We start from the raw sequence: 21,734 nt of genomic DNA, 5'->3' as shown, positions 1-21,734 counted from the left end.
TCGACTGGGGTTAGCTCGCGAAAGCACTTACAAATTTGCGTGCGTGCACGATAAGGGCGGCTCCGAAAAACTTCGGAACGCAATCTCTTTTTTTCGGCTTCCGAAAGGCACGAACAGGCCGAATGGTGAAAACAACGCTTCGAAAAATCGGCCGCCTTTGATCTTGTTATTTGACAGCTACACCTCTATATTAACAAAAACGCCGCAAAACTGCATTCAAATCACTCAGATTAGGACAGAAGACGCATCCCGTGTTATTTTATGCTAACGATGGCTTCGCATGTGGACATCTCAATTCGTGTTCCGCTGAACTCTTCGACTGTGGCTCCCTCATCTCGAAAGTCTCCAGCCATTATGCTTCCGCACAGACGTTCCCTCGAAACAGTCTACACTCAACCGGTTTCCTTTTCTATATCCCGAATTTTGGGATTTGAAGACAACTCCTTTCAGCCTTCGTCATATTCGCTGGGAGACGAATTTTGCAACTTTTTTCCTCAAACAGAGAGAAAAATTGAAATTTTCAATAATTTTTGGGCAACGAAAATAGGATATTCTAATAATCCTAAAATCCTCTATTTGATTCGTATTTAAATTTTACGATTTCAAAATGTATGCAACGGTCAAGTAATAATTAATTGGACTTTTGTTGTGCAATTTTGGTCTGGAATCGAACCTGTGATTTTGCGATCCTTGCAATCTGAATGACTCTCGCTAGTGCAATTTATTTATGAATCGCACTACTTTTCGCTCTAAATCGCATCTTTTCTCAGCCAATGAGAAACCTTTCCTACAACCCAGTAACAAATCAGATTTCTAGGCTCGTTTAAAAAAAAAGAACAAATAATATGAGAGGAAAAGAAAAGACCACTATGGCGACTCTTTACAAACCAGCTCAATACTGGATTAATGACCTATTTTTACGGAACAAAAAGTCCTGTGTTTTGAGATTTCAAAATAGATAAACTGAATTGGTAATTGAACTTTTTGTCGAGCCTTTTTGGTCCGAAATTGTACTTGTGATTTCAAATCTTATCGCATGCGGAGCAAAATTACTGAATGCTGATTGAGCCCATAATTAGAGAAGAAAGGGCCGAAACTAGCTCAGCAGCGTTCATAAAATTCGGTTTTTCAATTGCCAGAGGAAAAAATTGAGAAACCCAAGAGCGGGTTTTTGAAGAAGAAGGGTTAATCCTTAATTTAAGCTTAAAAAGGGGAAGTTTGAGAACGTATAAGGACTATTCCTGAGCTTTTGAAAATGACGAAAAAACGGACATTTTTAGTATGAAGGACGATTTCAAAAGCGATTTTTCAAAAACTCAAACCAGCTTCTAAAAACCCAAGAGCGGGAAATAGAAGATGGATCTTTCCTGAAACAGAATCCGTTTTAACTTGGGAAATTGGTGAACGGCAACCACTATTCCTCGCAGTTTTAAAATTTGTAGTCGAAGTTCCTTTCGAAAAATGGCGCGTTTCGAGTTCGGCACTATTGTTTTAAGCCCACGCTTGAATAACAATGGCTGTCAAAACTAAACAATGGCCTATTCAAGAAAACCACTCATTTGTAAAATAGACGATTTACCGCGAGTTTTAAAAATGATCTTAGCGCATCAGCTGCTTTATGCAACTAAACCACGCGATGATGAATGATCAAAGAAAAAATGATCGTGACGGGAGTTCTTTTCAGAGCTCATAGAACCCCCGATCCCCCCTCATCTCATACAAGTTGTTCCGCCTTTTCTTGTGGAAAGCAATCCAGTGTACATGATTCAAATGAGCGGTGAAGCAGCTTGGAAATGCAGAGAGTTTTACTGGCTGCCTCATAGAGTATTTGATTTACTCCAAGCGAGCATGCTGCCTCTCGGCTACAAGCTTAATGAATCCTCCTGCGATCGCGTTGGTCACATAGTCGGCGAAGATATGAAAGAATACAAATGAAGCGCGTGAACAGAAGACAATATTTTTTTGCTACCTTGTGTAGCAGTCGTTTTCTCCCCAAAGGAAAAAGGCGAACTAAAAGCTTGTGAGACGCAAACAAAGAGAACCCGCACGGGAACCAACCAGCCTGTAGCTCAAACACGAGGAGGGCACGTGAGTTGCTCTCTTTTACTGGCTGCCTCGTGAGTGACTTTTATTTCGTTTCGAAGAAACAAGTGTAAGAATGACTTACAGACCTAAAAACGTCCTTTCTATTGTAGAAAAACTGTGCAGGTGGATTTTACCAATGAAAATCAAATCCTAAACGGGTAGTGATAGAATCAAAGTGATTGTTGAGTAAGATGAAGAAATAGATGAATATGTAACGAACGGTCTTAAAATCGAACGCTATTCCAGGTTGTGCACACGCACGTAATGTGTGATATTCTTCTAACAATAGCATAAACAACAACTTCCTCAGCAGTTGTTTCGTAGCTCCGCCTTGACAAGTTAATGAGCTTAAGCAATATTCCATGAGGAGGAATGAGTGCGTAATCTTTGACCAATCAAAGCTCTCCAGTATATCTTTCGCCGCTAATATTACGGATCTATAATTTTTTCGCTACTGCAAGTAAATGTCCCGAGAACAATAGGCATTCTACGCGATGTTTTACTAAATCACGAGGGCTCTTTTGGTAATTAAGACGGCACGACTACTTGATGCTTACAAAACCCTTTCGCTGTTTGCGGAAAAAATGTATCGATTGCAATTTAACGGAGTGAAGCTTTGTAATGTTGTTGCTTGTATTTTGAGAATAAAATGTCCCTTGAGTCTATCGGTCAGTTACGTTTGTTTCGACATTGAAAGAGCTTCGACATTGAAAGAGCCAAATAATGGCGCACAGACATATCCCGATTAGAATGTGTATTAAAGATGACCTTTCCAACTTACTTCACAACAGAATCCTATAAGAGTAAAAGTGCTGATTTCTGAGCAAAAAGTAAATGTATAGGTAACTTCCTCGGTAAAATTATCACTATCACTTGTTGTTATCGGAAGCTAATAGTGATCCGTTGTTTGACATATTTGCGGTTTGAGGAAACGACTCTCCACCCGTAATTTGTTCAAATAGGGCACGGTGAGGTATTTTCTCTTGATTCTAATTGTTACTACCAAAAATTGAATTAATAATCCTGGAATGTATGGCCTTTTACGAAATGCGCCTTTGTTTTGCAAAGCGGGTGCTTGCGAAGCCTTTGATAAAATAATGTTTTTTTCCAGTTTAACTTGTGCTTAAGAAAACGATAGATTTTTTTTCTCAAAAGAGAGGCTTCTCACTTGGCTCCACTTCAAAAGTTTGCCTTTCTGGACCTTGTATTTAGCTTATTAATCGTTAATTTTAATTTACAGGTTTAACATGCTGTGAAACTTGAAAGGTAACTAGTGAACCTAAAAGATCAGCAAAAATATCAATAATATTACGAGCAGCAGCATCAACCCTGAATTCTTAGTGAAGTGAACAAAACAGTCAGAAGTGAACCAGGCACCAAACGAGGTACAAACCACACATGGAATACGAAAAGCTGGTACCGGAACCTGGAGAAAGAACTTCAATCTGTGGCAGACTAACGTTTGGCTTTTTATCGAGTATTATCGAAACAGGAAACAAACGACCTCTAGAGGAGAACGATATTCCTTCCCTAGATGTTGAAAGCACCAAGTATTTGACTGCAAAACTGGAATTAGAATGGAAAAACGAAGTTGAAATCGGTAGAGTCCGAAGCTCTAAACCTCGTTTGAGAAACGCAGTCCTAAGGGCCGTCGACAAATATTTACTGTCTCTGATTGTGCTACTAGCAATTTTAGAGACATTATGTAAGATGATTCAGCCTGTCCTACTAAGCTTTCTCCTGGCTGAGATGTCCTATAATTCTCCCGTCGATGTGGGGATACTGCTTGTTTATTCAATACCACTCTGTGTAAGCTGTTTTATTCAAACGTTGGTTTCCCAGCAATGTGGTTATGCCATGTTTCTAATGGCAGTTCACGTTAAAGCCTCCTTGATTGGCATAGTTTACAAGAAGGTAGGTGGATGATGAGTTTTTGCCGCTTAAATGTCAAAATAAGTTAAGCTTAACCAGCAAAGAAACTGTGAATAGATGTCGCATCTGTCATCTGATAAGCGAATATGTATTAGGCTAAAACCTTAAATTCTATCCATTTTACAATCAACAGCTAATTTCTTTCTGTTACCATAACAAGAGTGATTGTTACTGTTAACCTTTTTTGCAAATTTTTATTTCTCACGGCCAAATTTTTGGCCGTTCTATGGCTAACGTTAAACCCATGGAAACCCTTGTTACTGATTGTGGAAGGTGTGTGTGATACGCTAAGAATTGTTCAGTATGCTTAGGCTTCTTGTATACGCCGGTGGTTAGACATCAGCCAAATTCTCTTGAGACTGCAGTGTCGAGGGAGGCCAGATTTGTGGAACCATGCAGATAAAGTTATTACTTGCTCTTAAAACTCTCCATATTTAGGTTGGCAATAACAGAAGAAACCGCACTGTAGTCGCAGTGTAGCAAACCACACCGAAAACGATAACAATATGACTCCTGTCACAAAATGTCATGATTATCATTAATTTTATCTTGTTGTAACTGAACAACTTTTATCCACATTTCTTTTTTGCGGGTGTGATGATACACAAAATTCAAAGTTGAACCTCAACTCATCATTAATTATCTTGTGCCTTTTCCTTTTATTGCAGATTCTGAACACGCGTCATCATATTCTTGCTGAAAGAACTTCAGGGTATTTGATAAACTTGATCTCTAAGGACATGGTCCCGATTTTTCACCTTTTCACTAACCTTAAATCACTTTCTGCTCCTCTGGAGATAATTCTCGTTTTCTCTCTTTTGTGGTACTTTGTCGGCTGGCAAACATTTGGAGGTGTGATCTTTTCAATAACTCTCATCTTCTGTCAAGCGAATTTGGGAAACGTTTTCAAAAGTCTTCAGGACACGGCCGCCAGGATGACGGACAAGAGACTGCGTCTGATACATGACGTCATTTCCGGTATACGTGTACTAAAAATGAATGCTTGGGAATGGTGCTTTCATGATTTGGTTTCCGAAGTTAGGAGGTATGAGTTTTCTTCTAAAAATTAAGCAGTTCATGGTTTATATATGCTGATAACACCTTGTTTGATAGGGAAAGAAAATTATAATCACTCGTCATTAGAGCTAGAAAAACAGCCTTAGATATAAACACTGTAAATTCATTTCGCATCTTTATATTCTCAAGTTTGCTAACCATGAAATGAAAGTTTTGCGGTATTAGCTTTTACTGCGTTCAGGTACAGTCCTTCATTCACAAAATTTAAGCCCCAAAAATTAATGAAAAATTCAGTCATCAAAACGTGGCAGTCCAGTATATACAATTTACGTGCAACTTAAGTGTCAGTTCGTATTTTTTCTTTAAGATTCACTCAATGTATTCATTAACAATTCTAACAAATTAACTCGGCAAGGTGGATAACTTTAAATACTGCGCCACTGACCTTGTTAAAAAACAATTGTCCTCAAACTTTTTCTTGGTTGTTTCCAAAGATTTACTCTCCGTCAATTGTTCATTTTTTGTACGCTATTTTAGCCTCAGGTATCATTCTCCGATGTTAACACTCTTTAAAGAACTCCCTGAGCCTTTAAAGAATCGTAGAAACTTGACTTTGAAGCAAAACATTAATTAGAGAATTTGAAAGTAATGTTATGAGCGAGATTTCCCATTGTAGGTCTTTCAATAATTAGGCTAACATAAAAGAAATATGAGACAAACTAGCTTAGCATGCTGTTACTGGGAAGTACTTGCCTCTCGTTTAGTAAATCTATCTAAATACACCATCAGTCTAGCACTATTTCAATCAAATTCATAAGTTCTAGAAATCTCTAACTTCCGATATATACCTCTGGAATGGAATGGCGCACTATACGGGTAGAGAACCCGTATAGTGCGCATTCCCTCATAAAAGCAAAGCCACGTACTAACTCCAACTTGGGAATAACTACTTGACTTGCCTGTGAATGTTCTAACCATTATCATCATATTATGTTCCACTCAGATTAGAGCTCAACATTGTATACAAGAAAGGAGTTATTTTAGCTGGTTACCTCTCGGCATATTCCTGTTACCCAATGGTGTCTAGTTTTGTCGCTTTGTTTCCGTTTCTCATGACCGGGAATCACCTTACAGCTCAAAATGTCTTCACTACACTGGCTTTGCTGGGTGCACTCCAAAAACCAGTCACTGTTCTGTTTTCATACGAGTTCCGCGCTCTTTTCCAAACATTTACAACACTTGAACGAGTAGAGTCGTTTCTTCTTGACGATAATTGTGATGTACCGGTATCTTCCACTCAAAAATGGAATCCATCACAATCAAAGGACCCAACTGGCATAAGCGAAACACAATTAAACGAAAATCAGTTTTTAGCGGTGGAACCAACTTTTCTGACGAATCATGTTTGTAATAAAGGCGAGCCGTTCCTTTGTTTAAACAGAGTTAAACTCCGTCCAAGGGATGACTCTTTCAATTTATGTCTATGTATTTCCGACCGTAAGTTGATCGGAATCACAGGCCCGGTGGGTTGCGGAAAATCGACTCTTTTTGACTTTATCCTTGGCGAAATACCATCAGCTTATGGTCAAATTAATCGTCAGGGACAAATTGCTTACGTTTGCCAAACACCGTGGGTGTTTTCGGGAACAATCCGTGAAAATATCATTTTTGGAAAGGAGTTCAACCAAGATACTTTCGAAAAAGCTATCGAGGCTTGTTCGCTGAAGGAAGATCTGAAGTCTCTTTCCTGTGGTGATTTGACTTATGTCGGGGAACGCGGGGTAAGTTTGAGTGGCGGTCAGCGTGCACGGCTAAACTTGGCACGCGCAGTGTATTCTGATGCCGACATTTATCTTCTGGATGATCCGCTTAGCTCTGTTGACGCGAAAGTATCGAATGAAATTTTTCAGAGGTGTATCTGTGGCACTTTGTCCGATCGGATCCGACTGTTAATTACCCATCAAGCTCGTTTTCTTGGAAAGACAGATCTGGTTCTTTTGATGGACAAGGAAAGCAAGATGACTAAAAGCATAGGTAAAGAACTTAGAGAATTGGAAGAATTCTGTGAAATTTCTGCAGCATCCTTTGATAAAGCAAACGAAAGAGGCCTTTTTAGTAATCTGGTGCCATATGGAGCCCCGATGACAAACACTGGTAACTCCTCTCGTTTGGAAATCGAGGAAGAAGATCGCCTAACTGGTTCCGTTTCCTATAAAACTTATTGGACGTACCTTGCATACGGAGTGTCAAAGTTCTTCATAATGATCTGGGGAGCTTTAGTAGTATTACCTGAAGGTTAGTGAAATATAATCATTGCAGAAAACACTTAGCACATTTACGTATGAGACCTTATCTAGAAAGCAAATCGCGCCATCTAAGCAATCTAACCAGGAAGGATGCGGGTTTAGGGAAAATTCAAGACAATTATGCAGACCGAAGAGGAAGGAAAGCGTTTGGACAACTTTTGAAAACTAGATGGAGCTAAGACCCATGAAAAACGCAGAAAACTGATTCGAGAGACCCTTGCCCAACGCAGGTAGCTCAACCTTGCATAATCAGCCTCCACAAATGTGCAACTATGTTTGCTTTTGCGCAGTGGTAAAAATACAAGGATTTGTATGGGAGTAAACGGTCGCACTCTCAACCAAGAATTCTGAAGTAGTTTTGCATAAAAACAAACTTACCTTGCTTAAGTGGTTGTTCCTTTATTTCTCGTGAGATGTTTTAGCTTAGTTAGGGCCTTTTAATTAGCTCGGTTTTAGTGGTATTTCGCCCATTGCGCAATGCAAACATATTTGCTTATTAACAGAGGGTCAATGTGCGTGTTTGGTCTACCTGTGGTAGTAACTAACATTTTCTTAATCTGTGGAAACCTCCTGAGATTTAAATTTCCTCACAGTGATAAATCCTAGTTCAAGTTTTTGATCCATGCTCCTGTTTGGCGTTTCCGTGTTTTTTCAGTTGATGTCGTCTACAATTTCACGCGTTATTGTGATGTATTCTAATCAATTCCATAAACAGATGGTCAACACTGAAGTCGCCTTAAAATTGTTTGTCCTATCCCTCAGTCCAAATTTTATTATTCTATGCACTTTTTATTGCCCTTGGAACTTTTGCTGAGGTGTAAACAATAACTTCAAAGAACTATCCACCAATTTTGGTCAATTTTTTTTAAATCATCATCAATCGATCAAGCTATTGAGCAACATTTAGAATACCTCATGGAAAGTGTGCACGTATGGTATTTACACCCGAGAAGGTGGTAACGGAAATCGAATGAGTGGTCGTAATGAACGAGTGAAATTTCTGAAACATATGGTGATTTTGTTGACTGTTTGAATAGGTAGTCAGAAGAAGGTTCAGTTTGTTATGGTCTGCCCTGCCGTTGAATAACAATTATTTTTTGTGTGTTGAAGTGGTTTAAGATGAATAAATAATACATGTAATTTAATTTACCCACCGAAAGAAACTCAAGGGCTCGAAACTGTCCATTTCCTTGTTGACAGGAGCTGTTTTAGCTTCCAGCTTTTGGCTTGCATATTGGACAAAGCAATCGTGGGAAGATCAACAGAAAGCTGAAAACGCTTATGTCTACATCGGTCTGGCTATTAGCTGCTTCATCTTCGCTTTAACCCGCTCCTTTCTATCCTTCTACGGAATGATCAAGAGTTCTTCTCGCCTGCATGCCGCCATGCTGACTTCACTGTTGAGAGCTCCCGTTTCTTTCTTTGATGTGAATCCAGCTGGTCGTATCTTAAATCGCTTTGCTAAAGACGTTGGGTGCATGGATGAAGTATTACCCTATGTCCTTTCAGAGTCTGTTCAATACGCCATGTTCACCATTAGTATTTTGGTTTTGATATCTGTTGCTAACGTGTGGATCATTGGAGCAAGTGTGCCTTTCACAATTCTGTCGCTGTATGTTAGCAAACGCTATACAATCACAGCACGTGAGATCAAGAGAATTGAAGCCATCACGAACAGCCCAGTATGCTCACACGTAACAGACACAATTCAAGGCATCACGACAGTTCGTGTGTACAAAAGAGAGGCAGTATTCCTGGACCGTTTTTACAGGTAACTTAAAGCTAAATAGAAAGATCGTCATTTAATAATTAACTTAAAAGGTAGTGGGGGGGGGGGGGGGAGAGGGAGCGGCTGGTGCATGATGATACAGGGTTTTTTTTAACTTTTTGACGGGAAACTTAGTTTCATTTAATAACAACAGAGGAAATGCTTGAATACGCTATTTCTACCACCTAAAGGCCGATTTGCAGTTGTCATCTGATCTTTAAAATCATTACTTTCTATTTTCAAAGCAAATTTTAATTTTTGAAGCAAACAAAAGTGTCGTCAGCATGTTCTATACTCTCATAGAACACACTAAAATAAGCCAATCAGAATCGTTTTGAGAAGAGTCCAAATAATCTGATTTGTTGAATAAGTTTAAAGCTGCCAAAAATGTCAAACCATCCTTGTTCGCAATCTGCAATAGTTCACAAACTGAAGTAGTTCGGCAGGTCGAAGTAAACACTTTTGCTTATAGTTTTTAGCCTAAGTACAGAATCTGAAAATGAAATGTTCAGTGAAATCCGTGGAATCCATGAATCCATGGCTTCACTGCCATGACTGGGTATAGCTATGATGAGCTAATCGCGATGGACCGCAGCATGATCGCAGTCGTTCGGACACAGTCATGATCTGTCCAAATTTCTAACAGTTTACAAATTTTTGCCAGGATGGTTATATTTCTCATCATTCCTTGTTTTTTTCTGTTTTTTTTTTTAATAGGAAACTTTACATACTATACGAGTGTTATCTGTGTTCGAGTTTCATCACTATACATTCTTAAATGATGATTTAACTGAGCGTGAAAACTTCAAAACTCGGCCTGACAGTTTATTTCGCTTTCCGTCTCAGCTCACGTTATGATTTCGTAAGTTACGTCGCTTGGCATGTTTACAAACTTCTGTCTTGTGCCTATGTTGCCACTTGCTGGCTCGCTTGTTCCTAAATTTCACCTCCTATTTCTGTGCAATTTGCAATGTTATCTAAAAGTTTTTCTATACCAATTGATGCCAAGAGCTTGGTTTTATGTTCGTGATACAGGTCATGAAAGACTTGTCGATCAATTAACAAAAAAAGCTAGCGAAGTCCGGGAGATGGTCAGGCATTTTACAAGTTGGCAGATGGCAGGACCGCTTTAGCTAGCTGAGCTCCCTGTTTCATACACTGATAAAACATGCTTTTTCAACCAATGAGAGCGCACGTTATATCTGAATTTTATTGTAATATGGCTTAAGCCACTTTATCTTTTCATATTATCGTTTTTCCATGATAACTATTTTTTTTCTTTCAGTTATCAAGATGCAAACAACAGAGCTTTGTTCTGCTATACTGCTTCGCTCAAGTGGCTTGGTATTCGCCTCGATTCTTTAAGTTCAGTCCTAGTTACTGTTGTAACTTTAGCCGCCATTTTTCTTTCTGGTGATACAGGTAAATGACTTATTCTCTTTTCTAACATATGTCGTAGTCATTCTTCGCTTAGTGCCTATGACTCAAAGAGAAGTCTTCGAGGATCAATATTATACAGCGACGAGTGATAATAATAATAGTGAAATTGTCTTATACCTGAGAAATTCCTTTCAAGGTCTTTTTGATATAAAGACCCCAAAAATGGGCGAAGTATAATATTTTCTCGGATTCTTGCAGATCGGCGGCTGATATTTCTTCCGTTCCTCTTTCTCTATTTTCTATCGGTATGAAGTTTTTAATTTTATGTGATATGAGAACTTCTTCTTTCTGTCAGTATTTTATATTCGTTAGAGAATGATCATCCATCTCGGCCTCAAAGATCTTCACGAATCTATCGCTTGCCATCTGTCACTGACTGTTTTTCAAGAAATTGCTGATGAGCAGGAATGACATCATTAACATTATTACCGTGGGAGATACGCTGCTCAGGTCTTGGAATCAGTTTCTTATGGATTTAACGTGTGGTGTGTTTGCCAGTAATGAAATTTTATTGCATTTTCTCAGCTTTATCAGGCTTATCAATAAGCTACTGTCTGCAGCTTACCAACACAGTTCAGTGGATGCTGCAGGCCATCGGAGAGACGGAGAATTACATGACGTCCGTCGAACGAGTTTTGAGCTACACACAACTTCAGCCGGAGCCAGGCTACGATACAATTACCCCACACACTCGCAGGGATTGGCCTGAAAATGGTTGCATCACTTTTAGAGACGTGTCGTTGAGCTATTTCCCAGGGGGTCCTCCTGTCTTGAAAAATATCAGCTTTACTGCCGCCGCCGGTGAGAAAATAGGTATTGTTGGACGGACTGGCGCTGGAAAGTCGTCACTTATAGCTTGTTTGTTGTGCATGCCTGCAAACACCGAAGGCGAAATCATAATCGATGGCATTTGTGTTGCTGATCTCAACGTCCAGGATGTTCGCACCGCGATTGCAGTCATTCCTCAGAGTCCTTTCCTGTTCAATGATGTGCTTCGTCGAAGTCTTGATCCAGCTGACAAATTTTCTGATGAAGAATTGTGGGAAATTTTGGACAAAGTTAAGCTGAAGTCGACTGTGGTAAATAGAGATGGACAACTTTACTGTCACGTGACAGAAAATGGTGCTAATTTCAGTGTTGGAGAGCGGCAGTTGATCTGCTTCGCTCGCGCTCTTTTGTTCGGTAAAAAAGTTATTGTAATGGACGAGGCAACATCCAGTGTGGATACAAAAACGGATGAACTCATACAAAGTATCATTTGTAAAGAGATGAATCATTGTACTGTTTTGACAATTGCACATCGTCTGAGTACTGTATCTGATTATGACCGAATTATGGTGCTCAGCGAAGGGAAAATTATCGAAATGGATTCTCCTAAGGTTTTACTGAGCAACGAGCTCAGTTGTTTTTACCAGCTATATCACAGTATGAAGTCCTAAAGTTTTCTCAAAGTTGGCTTTAAAGTACGATCATGCCGTGTAAAAAGAAAGGTCAGAAAGCGTAAAGATGTAAACTATATGTAATTAGTAATTATATACTGTTAAACTTATTTTGTTATACCAATCGAAATTCTCTACATTTTGTTCGTGGTAAGGTACTTTTTATTATTCTCAAATCGATAAAGTTTGTTGATCGTCATTTGAATGTAGATAATTACCCAAAAAAAAGACTTTGTGTTTTGGTCATTTTGAGTTAAAAACAAAAGTAGGTAGAATAGGAAGTTTTTTTTTCAGGTCAGATTGTTAAACAGCTTGGTCTCAGTTGCCATGGTGGTAATAATTATTTCAGTGTTCAATGTAATACTCTCGTATTTTTTCGCAGCTTCTTTTGTTTGTTTTGTTCAGTTTGTCAACAGTCAATCCCTAAAACCAAAATAAATAATATAGCTGCTCAAAATGGTCTCTGCAACAAAACAATAAATCCACATGCTTAACACGTCATATATATTGTATTCACCAGCCGGGAGGTGCGTATAGGTGGTGCAGGTTCTAGAAAGGTGTGCTGCAGTTGAAGCAATTGCTCAAACTAAGCCTGCAAAAAATCTTCAATCTCATGAAGTTTATACGGTGAGACCAAAAGTCCAAGCGTCTTCAGGGTGAAAAATTATAGTTTAGCTTTATTTTTCTAACAAGCAAACAACTTCAACTTTATTCAACATTATTAAGCCCTTAATATAGTCATTCACAATAAAAACTGGATTACGGGATCTTTACGAACAAGAAATTTATTAGACTATTAAAAAAGGAAGAGTGTTATTAGATTTCCGAAGACAAAGGCTTAAATGGCACAGGTCAACGAAGCCAGAATGTGTAGTTGGATTAACGCTGAGTTTAACAAAGGTAGAAGATCGATCAGTTTCTTTTAAGAATTTAATAGATTTTGTAGCCAGATGTCTGGAAAGCGCCCTCACACTTGGGACAAGAGATATGCATATTCACTTAGCTCCAGATCCAATCGAGGATTTCCTGGCTCGTTTCGCTAAACTTTCTCTGTATAAGGACACGATAGCAATCGACACAAGAGAGATGATTGATAATCAGGATATATGTTGTCATAGAAAGAGCGATTTCACACAGTGGATGAGGTAAAATGGCAATATGGAAAAATTATGTAACCTGTATCTCAAAGAATTGTAGTCTTATTCAACAACAAAAAGCCTAAAAATAAAAAAACCAAAAACAAGAAAGTAATTAGTTAAGGAGAAATGGCATGAAATGGCAACTTTATACCCTATATCGGGAGAGTAGGGTCAATACTTGTAAAAGTAATACTTTGATTCTTCATCTGTCCACAAATCCATTTACTTTTTTTCTCAGCGGGTATGGTGACGCATCCTGCAATCTGATTGGCTCTTAGTCCGGTCCGGATCTTCCTATCTCTGCCCAAGGGCAACGGTAACGTTCTCGTAAGTTGTCGAGTGCATCCCTTCCTCCGTTGCCATTTTTCATAAATATATCCCGTTTCGCTGACTGGGCATATTTTCAAGCAACGCATTTTTTTAGCAAATCAAGCAGATTGATAACTTTTTAATTCTCTCTTTTCTCTCTCTCAAATCACATTGGTTGCCGGCAAAAAATTGTCTTCGAGATGAAGTTGTTATAGCAAATCGTTTAATTAACTTGAATCCTTCATAATAAGTAACTAAAATAGCTGAAAGTGAGGAGTTTGTTTACACATATCAAACTCTTTCCCCAGTGTGACGAACATTTGTTTTTCTTGGTTCCAGGTGTACGCAACCACTAACCCCACGTAATGCGCATGCTCTCCGTTACAAATTTTCAAAATAGTGGACAGGCCGAAGAGGGAAATTAAAAAAACAAAGCGATTTTGCAATGAATACTCAACATGTACTCTCGTTAGAAAGGCGAATCCACGGAAGAAGGATACAAAACTGTATGATATTGAGATAGATATGATATTAAATCGATACCGAGGGCCCGTTTCCAACTTGCTAAGAAGTGCATTTAGTTACCTTCCGCCACGATTACTAGCTTTCTTGACAGCTTTCTGAAGACAGAATACTTTCTTTCTGAAGACTTCTGATATGCCGCTATTGATTAGTACACCTCGTATATCTGATTGCTCAAACACTTTGTTTACGATTGTTGAAAGGAACGACTCATGGTTCTCCGTCTTCGTCTTTACATTGCTTTGAAATAGTATAGATTAGTAAGCTGAAACGAAAAATTAATAAGGGAAGTTTACGAAAAATCCAGCAAACAAACTTAAAAAAGGCATTTATTTAGACTTCATAATTCAACGAACTTCACAAATCTTACTTGTTTATCTTGTAAATAAACGATGGCAGATTAATTCCCGAAGCGCTTTCTGATTTCAAGCTTACAAAACATGAAAAAAATCAAAAGGAGGAAGATACAGCTGTTTTGAAACGCCATTTGACGAGGGTAAATCTGCTTTTTGTTCGACACTTTACATATCAAAACAAAGGAAATTTGTTCCTCTTTTTGATTCTGGCGGTATATTTTTAATTTGCGCCTGCGTAAAAGAGATATCGCCCGAGACCCTTCGCTCGGTCGTGTTTTGATCAAAAACGCCTTGTTAATTTCACTCAACCGCTCGAAGAAAAGGTAAAAATGACGAGGGAAAAACTTTACCTTCAAGTTAGAAATTTAGTGAAATAGAAAGCCACCATATTATAGTTTAATATTTCAGAGGTACATTGAGTGCTATTTCCGTAGAGAATCCGCACGATGGTAAAACATTCGAAAATTACACTTGATTTGAGTGGGGTGTTGAAGTGGGCGTGGTCACCACATTCATGTTAAGACTATTTGTACCCCATGAGTTTGATATGTTGAATTAATTAATGTAATTTCATTCATTTAATATCTGAATTCTCTTAAACAAATTTTTCGCTGTAAAACGGTGAGCCAGGTTTTCAGTCGTATTTCAAATACGCTCTTAGTAAGTCTTTCAACTTAGCAATTGGTACCGTAAATTGCAAAGCAAAACCGAAGGAATTCAACAAAAAAAAACCGCTTTAAATTTCCTTGGGTCTAGTGGAAGTGAGTTTTTCCCTGGGAGAAAAATGTAATTTCTGACGTTTGAGTGAGACGGCAACGAATTAGTCAGAAATTAATATTCTGATGGCAGGTTAAAGAAATTTGCGTAACATCATGGAAATTTCGGATTAATTAAGCGTTTCACGGGAAAATAAAGTCATTCTAGGTCGGTCTGTCTTATGTTTGACCATTTTCTTCTATAGAAATGTGCGGATATTTTAAGTGGCGCATGGCCGCGAAATGTACCACAGGATCTACAAACACAGCAAAATACTTGCAAGTCTTTCCGGACTGGAGAGACCAAAACAGAATTATTCCTTACAATATCAAGAGATTTTCAAGGAGACAGCTACTGAGAAGAAAGAGAGGCATCAAGGAGAGGATAATGTTTGATTTTGTATAAAATTGTTACAAGTGAAATTTTGAGAAATATAGTTTGGAGAACTGTTATCTAAATTATGGAAGCGGAGGAGGTTACTCTGTTACTAAGGGAGTGAAGTTCTCTTCTGTTCCTCAGTTGAAAATTGCGCATATGCAAAAACATGCATATTGGAATTGAAATCATCATGACTAGAACGAAGAAAACTTCAGAAACCCATAAAATGATTAAAATGACAAGTTTTGGGATTGAGAGGTACTAAAATTGACAACGAAATGCGTTTTAAGGTTTACTAGCGGCCAGTCCCAAACGTTCAAATTTGGAAGGCCATGCATCAACGAGAAACTGGAAGTAAGACCCAAGCTAGTAGAGCGAGCAACACCGGCCGGAACCTTTTCAAAGTTATAGAATTTTTGAAATCCCTTTTGTGAAAAAAATTTCGTGGCGAAATGCAAATGAGTTCCAGGGAGGGTTCTGAACAAAATTATGAAAATAACAACGTCAGCCTAAATATCCAAAACAAAACAAATTTTAAAACTTTGTAAATGTTGCATCTGCTTTAAATCCTAGCCTTACCTGGGTCTTGATGTTAGTATAGTTTTCAAATATTTCAATTAATACAATGTGAGGTAAGTTTGGGGTCCTTGCGAGCCTCGGGTGATTAGTCTTACAGAGAAAACCTAAGGCCCACTGATTCCGTAAAACCATGGTTTGGGTTAGACCTCGTGTTAATTACCGGCCCTATTGGTGTATTGTGACGTATAAATGAATGTCAGTCAATGCAAGAATTTCAGCAATTTTTTCCACAACCGGATTCTGGTGGCGTAAAGAAAATAAGATAAAACACAAGAAAACAATAGAGTTAGTGTAAGTAGGTATGAATTATCTTTTGGGCGCGACACAGTTATTTCAGCCCAAGCCGCTGGGCGAGAGTTAAATGGATAAAGACGACCGAAAACTAACAATTGAAGGATATTAACTTGATAAAATCGACCCTCTTACAGAGAAAACCTAAGGCCCACTGATTTCGTAAAAAACCATAGTTTGGGTTAGACCTCGTGTTAATTACCGGCCCTATTGGTGTATTATAAGATATTTTGCCACGTATAAATGGATGTCAGTCATTGCATGACTCTTGCTCCTTGAAAGGCGTGATTAATCAGGAGAAGGCATCTCGAATATCACGGGAAAAAATCACCTCTCTTTAATTGGCCATGTACAGAAGCTTAAGACCAATAGGACTCGAATTCGTCCATAGGAAAATCTTACTGTCTCAGTTCACGTGTCATGAGTCATACGCAGTTTGTTTCGTGGGTAAGTTGTTGCATGTCGCGACTGAAAAGTTTGTGTGAAATAACAATGCAATCGTCCCTATTCTTGCTTAGTGCGGTTAAGCAAAGCGTAATATACTCGGGAAAGGTGGCAGCTAGGTAGCGCTATAGAAGCCAAAAAAATAACAAAATAAATAATTCTGGTTTCAGATGAAATTTGGCTGTTAAGGAAGGCTTTGACTTTTCGACAAGCCTTGTAATCCAACCTTTATAAACCTGTGGAAAAGTGCGACTGTTCTATAGATAGATAACCGTTAAAAAAACGAGCATGACAAACGAGAGTTTGTTAGTAATTTTTTCCACAACCGGATTCTGACGGCGTAATGAAAACAAAATAAAAGTAAAAAAGTAATAGAGTTAATGTTGGCAGGTATGAATTATCTTTTGGGCGCGACACAGAGTCATTTCAGCCCGAGCCGCTGGGCGAGAGTTAAAAGGATATTTTTGCCGAATGACTTAACACTGTGTTACAATTATTATTAAATTGTTACCACTTAGAAGGGCGTTGAGAAAAAAAAAGAAAAAAAAACTGGAAAGTGACAACAAAAATGACAATAAAACAGCGTGAACAATCACGCAAACAAGCTAGCGATCTGTAATACATTTTAGCCCGCTAAAAAAAGTAGTCCAAGAAATGCGTCATAATGGCCGGCGACTGTACCCATAAAAGGCGTAAAAGGCGCATAAGGCGAAACGTACGCAACAGAACCTGCTACCAGGCTAAACAGACAGAATTCGATGCTTTTTGAAAACAACAAGCTATTGAAAATAAGTCAACGCGTTTTGAATCAGAAATCAACACAAAAGGAATTGCTAACTGTTTCCTTTCTCCAACGTGCTCTAGTGGATGGTCTATTAACTCTTTTGATCATTCATTCAATTTTTTTTTCTAACTCATTTGTTCAATTTCAAACCATCACACACTTTTAAATAACCATCTGTGCTGGTAAGTTCTCTGTACGTTCGTGCTGCGTGATCTGTCTTACTAATTTTGTTTATTACAGACTGCACGCTTTGAAGACATTTCAGCGATTAGTTGTAAAAAATATATTTACAAACTCTTTAATTGGTATTAACCACTTGCCTAACACATACCGTAGAAGCTGTAGTAACGTCAGCTTAATGGCTGGTTGATAATGTTTAACTGCAGAGCGAATGACTAAATCGATAGCATGGCTAGTGCCCAAATGTCTGCTAAAATAAGAAGCTGATTATTGAGGAAAAAACGATTGAAACGAAACGTTTGAGGCCCAAACCATCTACAACATTTGGTTGCGTGAAAATTGCGCTGCGAATGTACAAACCACGATGTGTAATTTTTGTTAGAGGAATGTCTATAACGTGCCTAATCTGTGATCATTGCGGATGCATTTCTCAAATACTCGATGGGAAAAAAAAATCAATGTGAATAAAGGATGCGCTGACATACATCGATTGCTGGTCGTAAAAATTTTCACAGGTACTTCCTTGATCAGTAAATTAAAGTAAACATGTCCTTAAACACCTTCAGGCTTCTTCACTATTGCCTCAAAATAAATAACTATAGTTTCCACTACGCACAAAATCCAGTCAAAGCGAACACAAAAGATGTTAAAAAATACTTCATGCCATTGAGGTAACTACGAAACCTTAAGATGACTAAAAACTGGTTCATCAGAAAGCATGCGTTCGGCGGCATGCTTTTCTAAAGGATGCAACACCACTGTTTACGTTTCCCAACGTCATGTTACCCGAAGATGATAATCTTATCTGACGGCTCGGCCAGTAAACTTGCGAATAAATTTTTTTCGTTTAACAGCTTCGCAATCGTCTCTAACAGATAGATTCAAGCGTATCACCAAAAGTCCCTATTTATAACTTTAATAGAAGAGATCTTTAACATACGACAACTATCGGATGCTTGACGTTAATGGCTGACGAAAGGAAAAGTGCCAAAATGGGTTTACCTTTGCACCGTCACATTTACCCGCGACAAGCAAAGATTAGTCTCGTCCTCCTTCCCCTACCTTTAAAGTGATGTGGTGAGATCGAGTTAGCAGTGTCGCTTCAGGATAAGTTTATTAGAGAAACGCGGGGGCTTGTTATAGAAATTGTTGATCTTAACGCCATGAGGCGACTCTACTGGTCAATCGGTCAATATTCCCCGGTAGGATAGCGGCCATTTTACAAGCAAAAGAAAAGATGCCAAATAGTTACGCAATAAGTACACGTATCTACTGCGGATGTTATTCGCAACGGAGGTAATAAAAGCGTTAATAGAGTGATAAAAGTGTTTCTTAATCATCGACTCCTTGGGCTACGCCGCAGAAATCATTCTCATTTCACTAAATGAAAAAGATTATTCAAGTTATCAGGGGGACAGTTGTTTAGAAATGACGTGAGGGGAAATAAAGAATTACTTGAAGTTAATAGACAATTGATTTTGCGTTTAAACTTCTGAGGAAAAGTTACAATTACAAGAATCTAAAAAATATAAAATTTTGTTCAAACAATGGCGGTTTTTAATTATCGGGAATCGACTGAGGTTAGCTCGCGAAAGCACTCACAAATTTGCGGGCTTGAACTATAAGGGTGGCTCCGAAAAACTTCGGAACGTAGTCTCTTTTGTTCGGCTTCGAAAAGGCCGAATGGTGAAGACGACGCTTCGAAGAATCGGCCGCCTTTGATCTTTTTATTTGACAGCTACACCTCTATATAAACAAGAACTCCGCAAAACTGCACTCAAATCACTCAGATCAGGACAGAAGACACATCCCGTGTTATTTTATACTAACGATGGCTTCGCATGTGGATATCTCAATTCGTGTTCCGCTGAACTCTTCGTCTGTGGCTCCTTCATCTCTAGCCAGTCTGCTTCCGCACAGACCTTCCCTCGAAACAGTCTCCACTCAACCGGTTTCCTTTTCTATATCCCGAATTTTGGGGTTTGAAGGCAACCCCTTTCAGCCTCCGGCATATTCGCTACCTCCTGGTATGTAGAGTTCCTATATCTTAATAGGTGACGTCTATTTTTGAAGTTCAAGGACGTAGCTGATTGTATCTTCAGTGAATTAAGCGTCATAGGGAAATGAGTCTTTGGATAATATTTTTCCTCCAAATGTGAAAGAAGTAAAACTAGATCAACGGAACACAAATAGCTGTCATGTTAGGACACGATCAACATAGATTTACAGTAAAGAGCTAAAGAAAATGTTGCATCCGATAAGTTGAAGGGGTGATGCGAGAGGAACAATCAGAAAGTAAAATAAATTTAAGTTACACGACCACGGATTATTACTCTCTATACCCTCTATAGTGGTTTCCTTGGACTAACGCAAGAGAAAACCATCTCCCTGTAATACATGACCTTAAGTGCTAATTTACTTGGAAACTGTAGAACACATAGACTACGAGGTTTGCAAATTAATATTGGTTTATCGGATTAAAATTGTCCAAGCTGTGTTGTTGGAATCAAATATCTGAATGATAACCTCCTTGCCCTCCTTCAAAATGCTTATAGTTCGTTTATAAAATGACTAGATATTTAGCCATGAATAAATGAAGTCATTCCTTTACCTTGGGTCCTGTTTCAGCTTATGATAACTCAACCAACGAGAGCAGTAAAGGGAGCTTCAGAGAAGACAACCGACAAACCTACGAGCACTCGTCGAGCGTTGACACCGACAACCTGAGCACTGACTTACACAGCGTCACAAACCAATCCAGTCTATCCACCGCGCGGCCAAAGATGAAAAGGAAACAACGAACAACGTTTTCACCTCTAGAAGTCTGGGAACTGGAGAGAGTGTTTGCACAGAGACCATATTTAATGCCAGAGGACGAAGACGAATTGGTACAAAAACTTGGACTCACTGTAAGGAATGTACGGGTAAGATTTGTCTACTTAAGTTTTTGAATACTGTGTAAAAGGCTTTTGCTTTATGCCGTTGAATCTCTTTGCACAATAAAAAAAATTAGGAATATTTATTTACATACGTATACAGCTGTTTCGAAAAAGGTTTTCAGGGGAAAAAAGGACAAAAGTACAAACAAAAATTCCGAGAGGCATTTAGGGTAGTTTTCAGGTCACGGTTGCTTGAGCTCAGGGTTTCAGGAAATATCAGAAAACCTCAGTGTGAGGACAAGGGTCTGCCGGTTTGATGAGTTTAATTACTTATTTAATTTATTAAAATTCATTGAATCCAAGATACCCAGATAACCTTTCGAGACTGTGGCATGTTTTCGTTTTTGCACATTATTTACCTTACATTAACGAAAACAAATAGAAATTCTTCCCTTCAGCCGCATGAAGAAAGTTGTTAACGATTATTTAATTTAATATTTTCAGTTCTGGTTCCAAAATCGTCGGGCCAAGTTACGGAAACAAGCAAAAGCCTCAATTGATGTCAATCGAACCAGCCGGCCGAACCAGTTTGACCAGTTTCCGCTTCCACCTTCACCGCCACCGTACAGTAAATATCAACCTGGAAATCTGTTTTATCCAGCTTTCCACAGCCCATATCGTCCACAGTTCAACTGGCAAGCTGGATTTTCGCCGAGAATGTTGCCATCATACTTACATAAGGATGCGCCTTGCTCATGCTGTAATATGAAGTCAACGGCCAAAAAGGAGGACCACATAAAGAAACCAGTTTAGTCAGTTTGAAGAATCCATAGCAGCCGTAGAAAGGATGCCCAAACCAGAGCATCTTCAAAAACTGTCACGTGGTGACCAGCGACCAGTAGGCAAGCCAATAGAAATTCAACACTGCTGCAAAGGAGAATAGCGTGAGAAATCATCATTTGACCATTTACTTGTATTTAAAAGAAAACTTCACCACAGTTCGATGCTGTTACAATTTTGTTACATAGACATTTTTTTGTGAGATCTTTCATTGCAATGGAGTGCCTATAAATGTATGCACATTTTCCTTTTAATTTAGGTAATGTCTATTTGAACTAGAATGTAAATAC

General features: G+C 38.7%; 2 protein-coding genes across 2 annotated transcripts; both read left to right on the top strand.

Moving 5' to 3' along the window:
* The first annotated feature begins 3,483 nt into the window (after positions 1-3,483).
* Positions 3,484-11,987, top strand: LOC131768680 (ATP-binding cassette sub-family C member 4-like). The gene is made up of 6 exons (XM_059084407.2): positions 3,484-3,999; positions 4,686-5,062; positions 6,038-7,329; positions 8,541-9,111; positions 10,394-10,530; positions 11,074-11,987. Exons 1-6 carry the CDS (start codon positions 3,484-3,486, stop codon positions 11,985-11,987), a joined length of 3,807 nt encoding a protein of 1,268 aa, XP_058940390.2.
* A 7,569-nt stretch (positions 11,988-19,556) lies between these two features.
* Positions 19,557-21,417, top strand: LOC131768679 (homeobox protein prophet of Pit-1-like). Its single transcript, XM_059084406.2, has 3 exons — positions 19,557-19,752; positions 20,354-20,649; positions 21,109-21,417. The coding sequence occupies exons 1-3, from the start codon at positions 19,557-19,559 to the stop codon at positions 21,415-21,417; spliced, it is 801 nt and encodes a 266-aa protein (XP_058940389.1).
* Positions 21,418-21,734: the final 317 nt, after the last annotated feature.

This window comes from Pocillopora verrucosa, chromosome 11 (assembly GCF_036669915.1).
Source record: "Pocillopora verrucosa isolate sample1 chromosome 11, ASM3666991v2, whole genome shotgun sequence".
In the NCBI taxonomy this organism is placed as follows: Eukaryota; Metazoa; Cnidaria; class Anthozoa; order Scleractinia; family Pocilloporidae; genus Pocillopora; species Pocillopora verrucosa.
The sequence above is the reverse complement of the archived record's forward strand: the minus strand, read 5'-3'. Positions and strand labels throughout refer to the sequence as shown.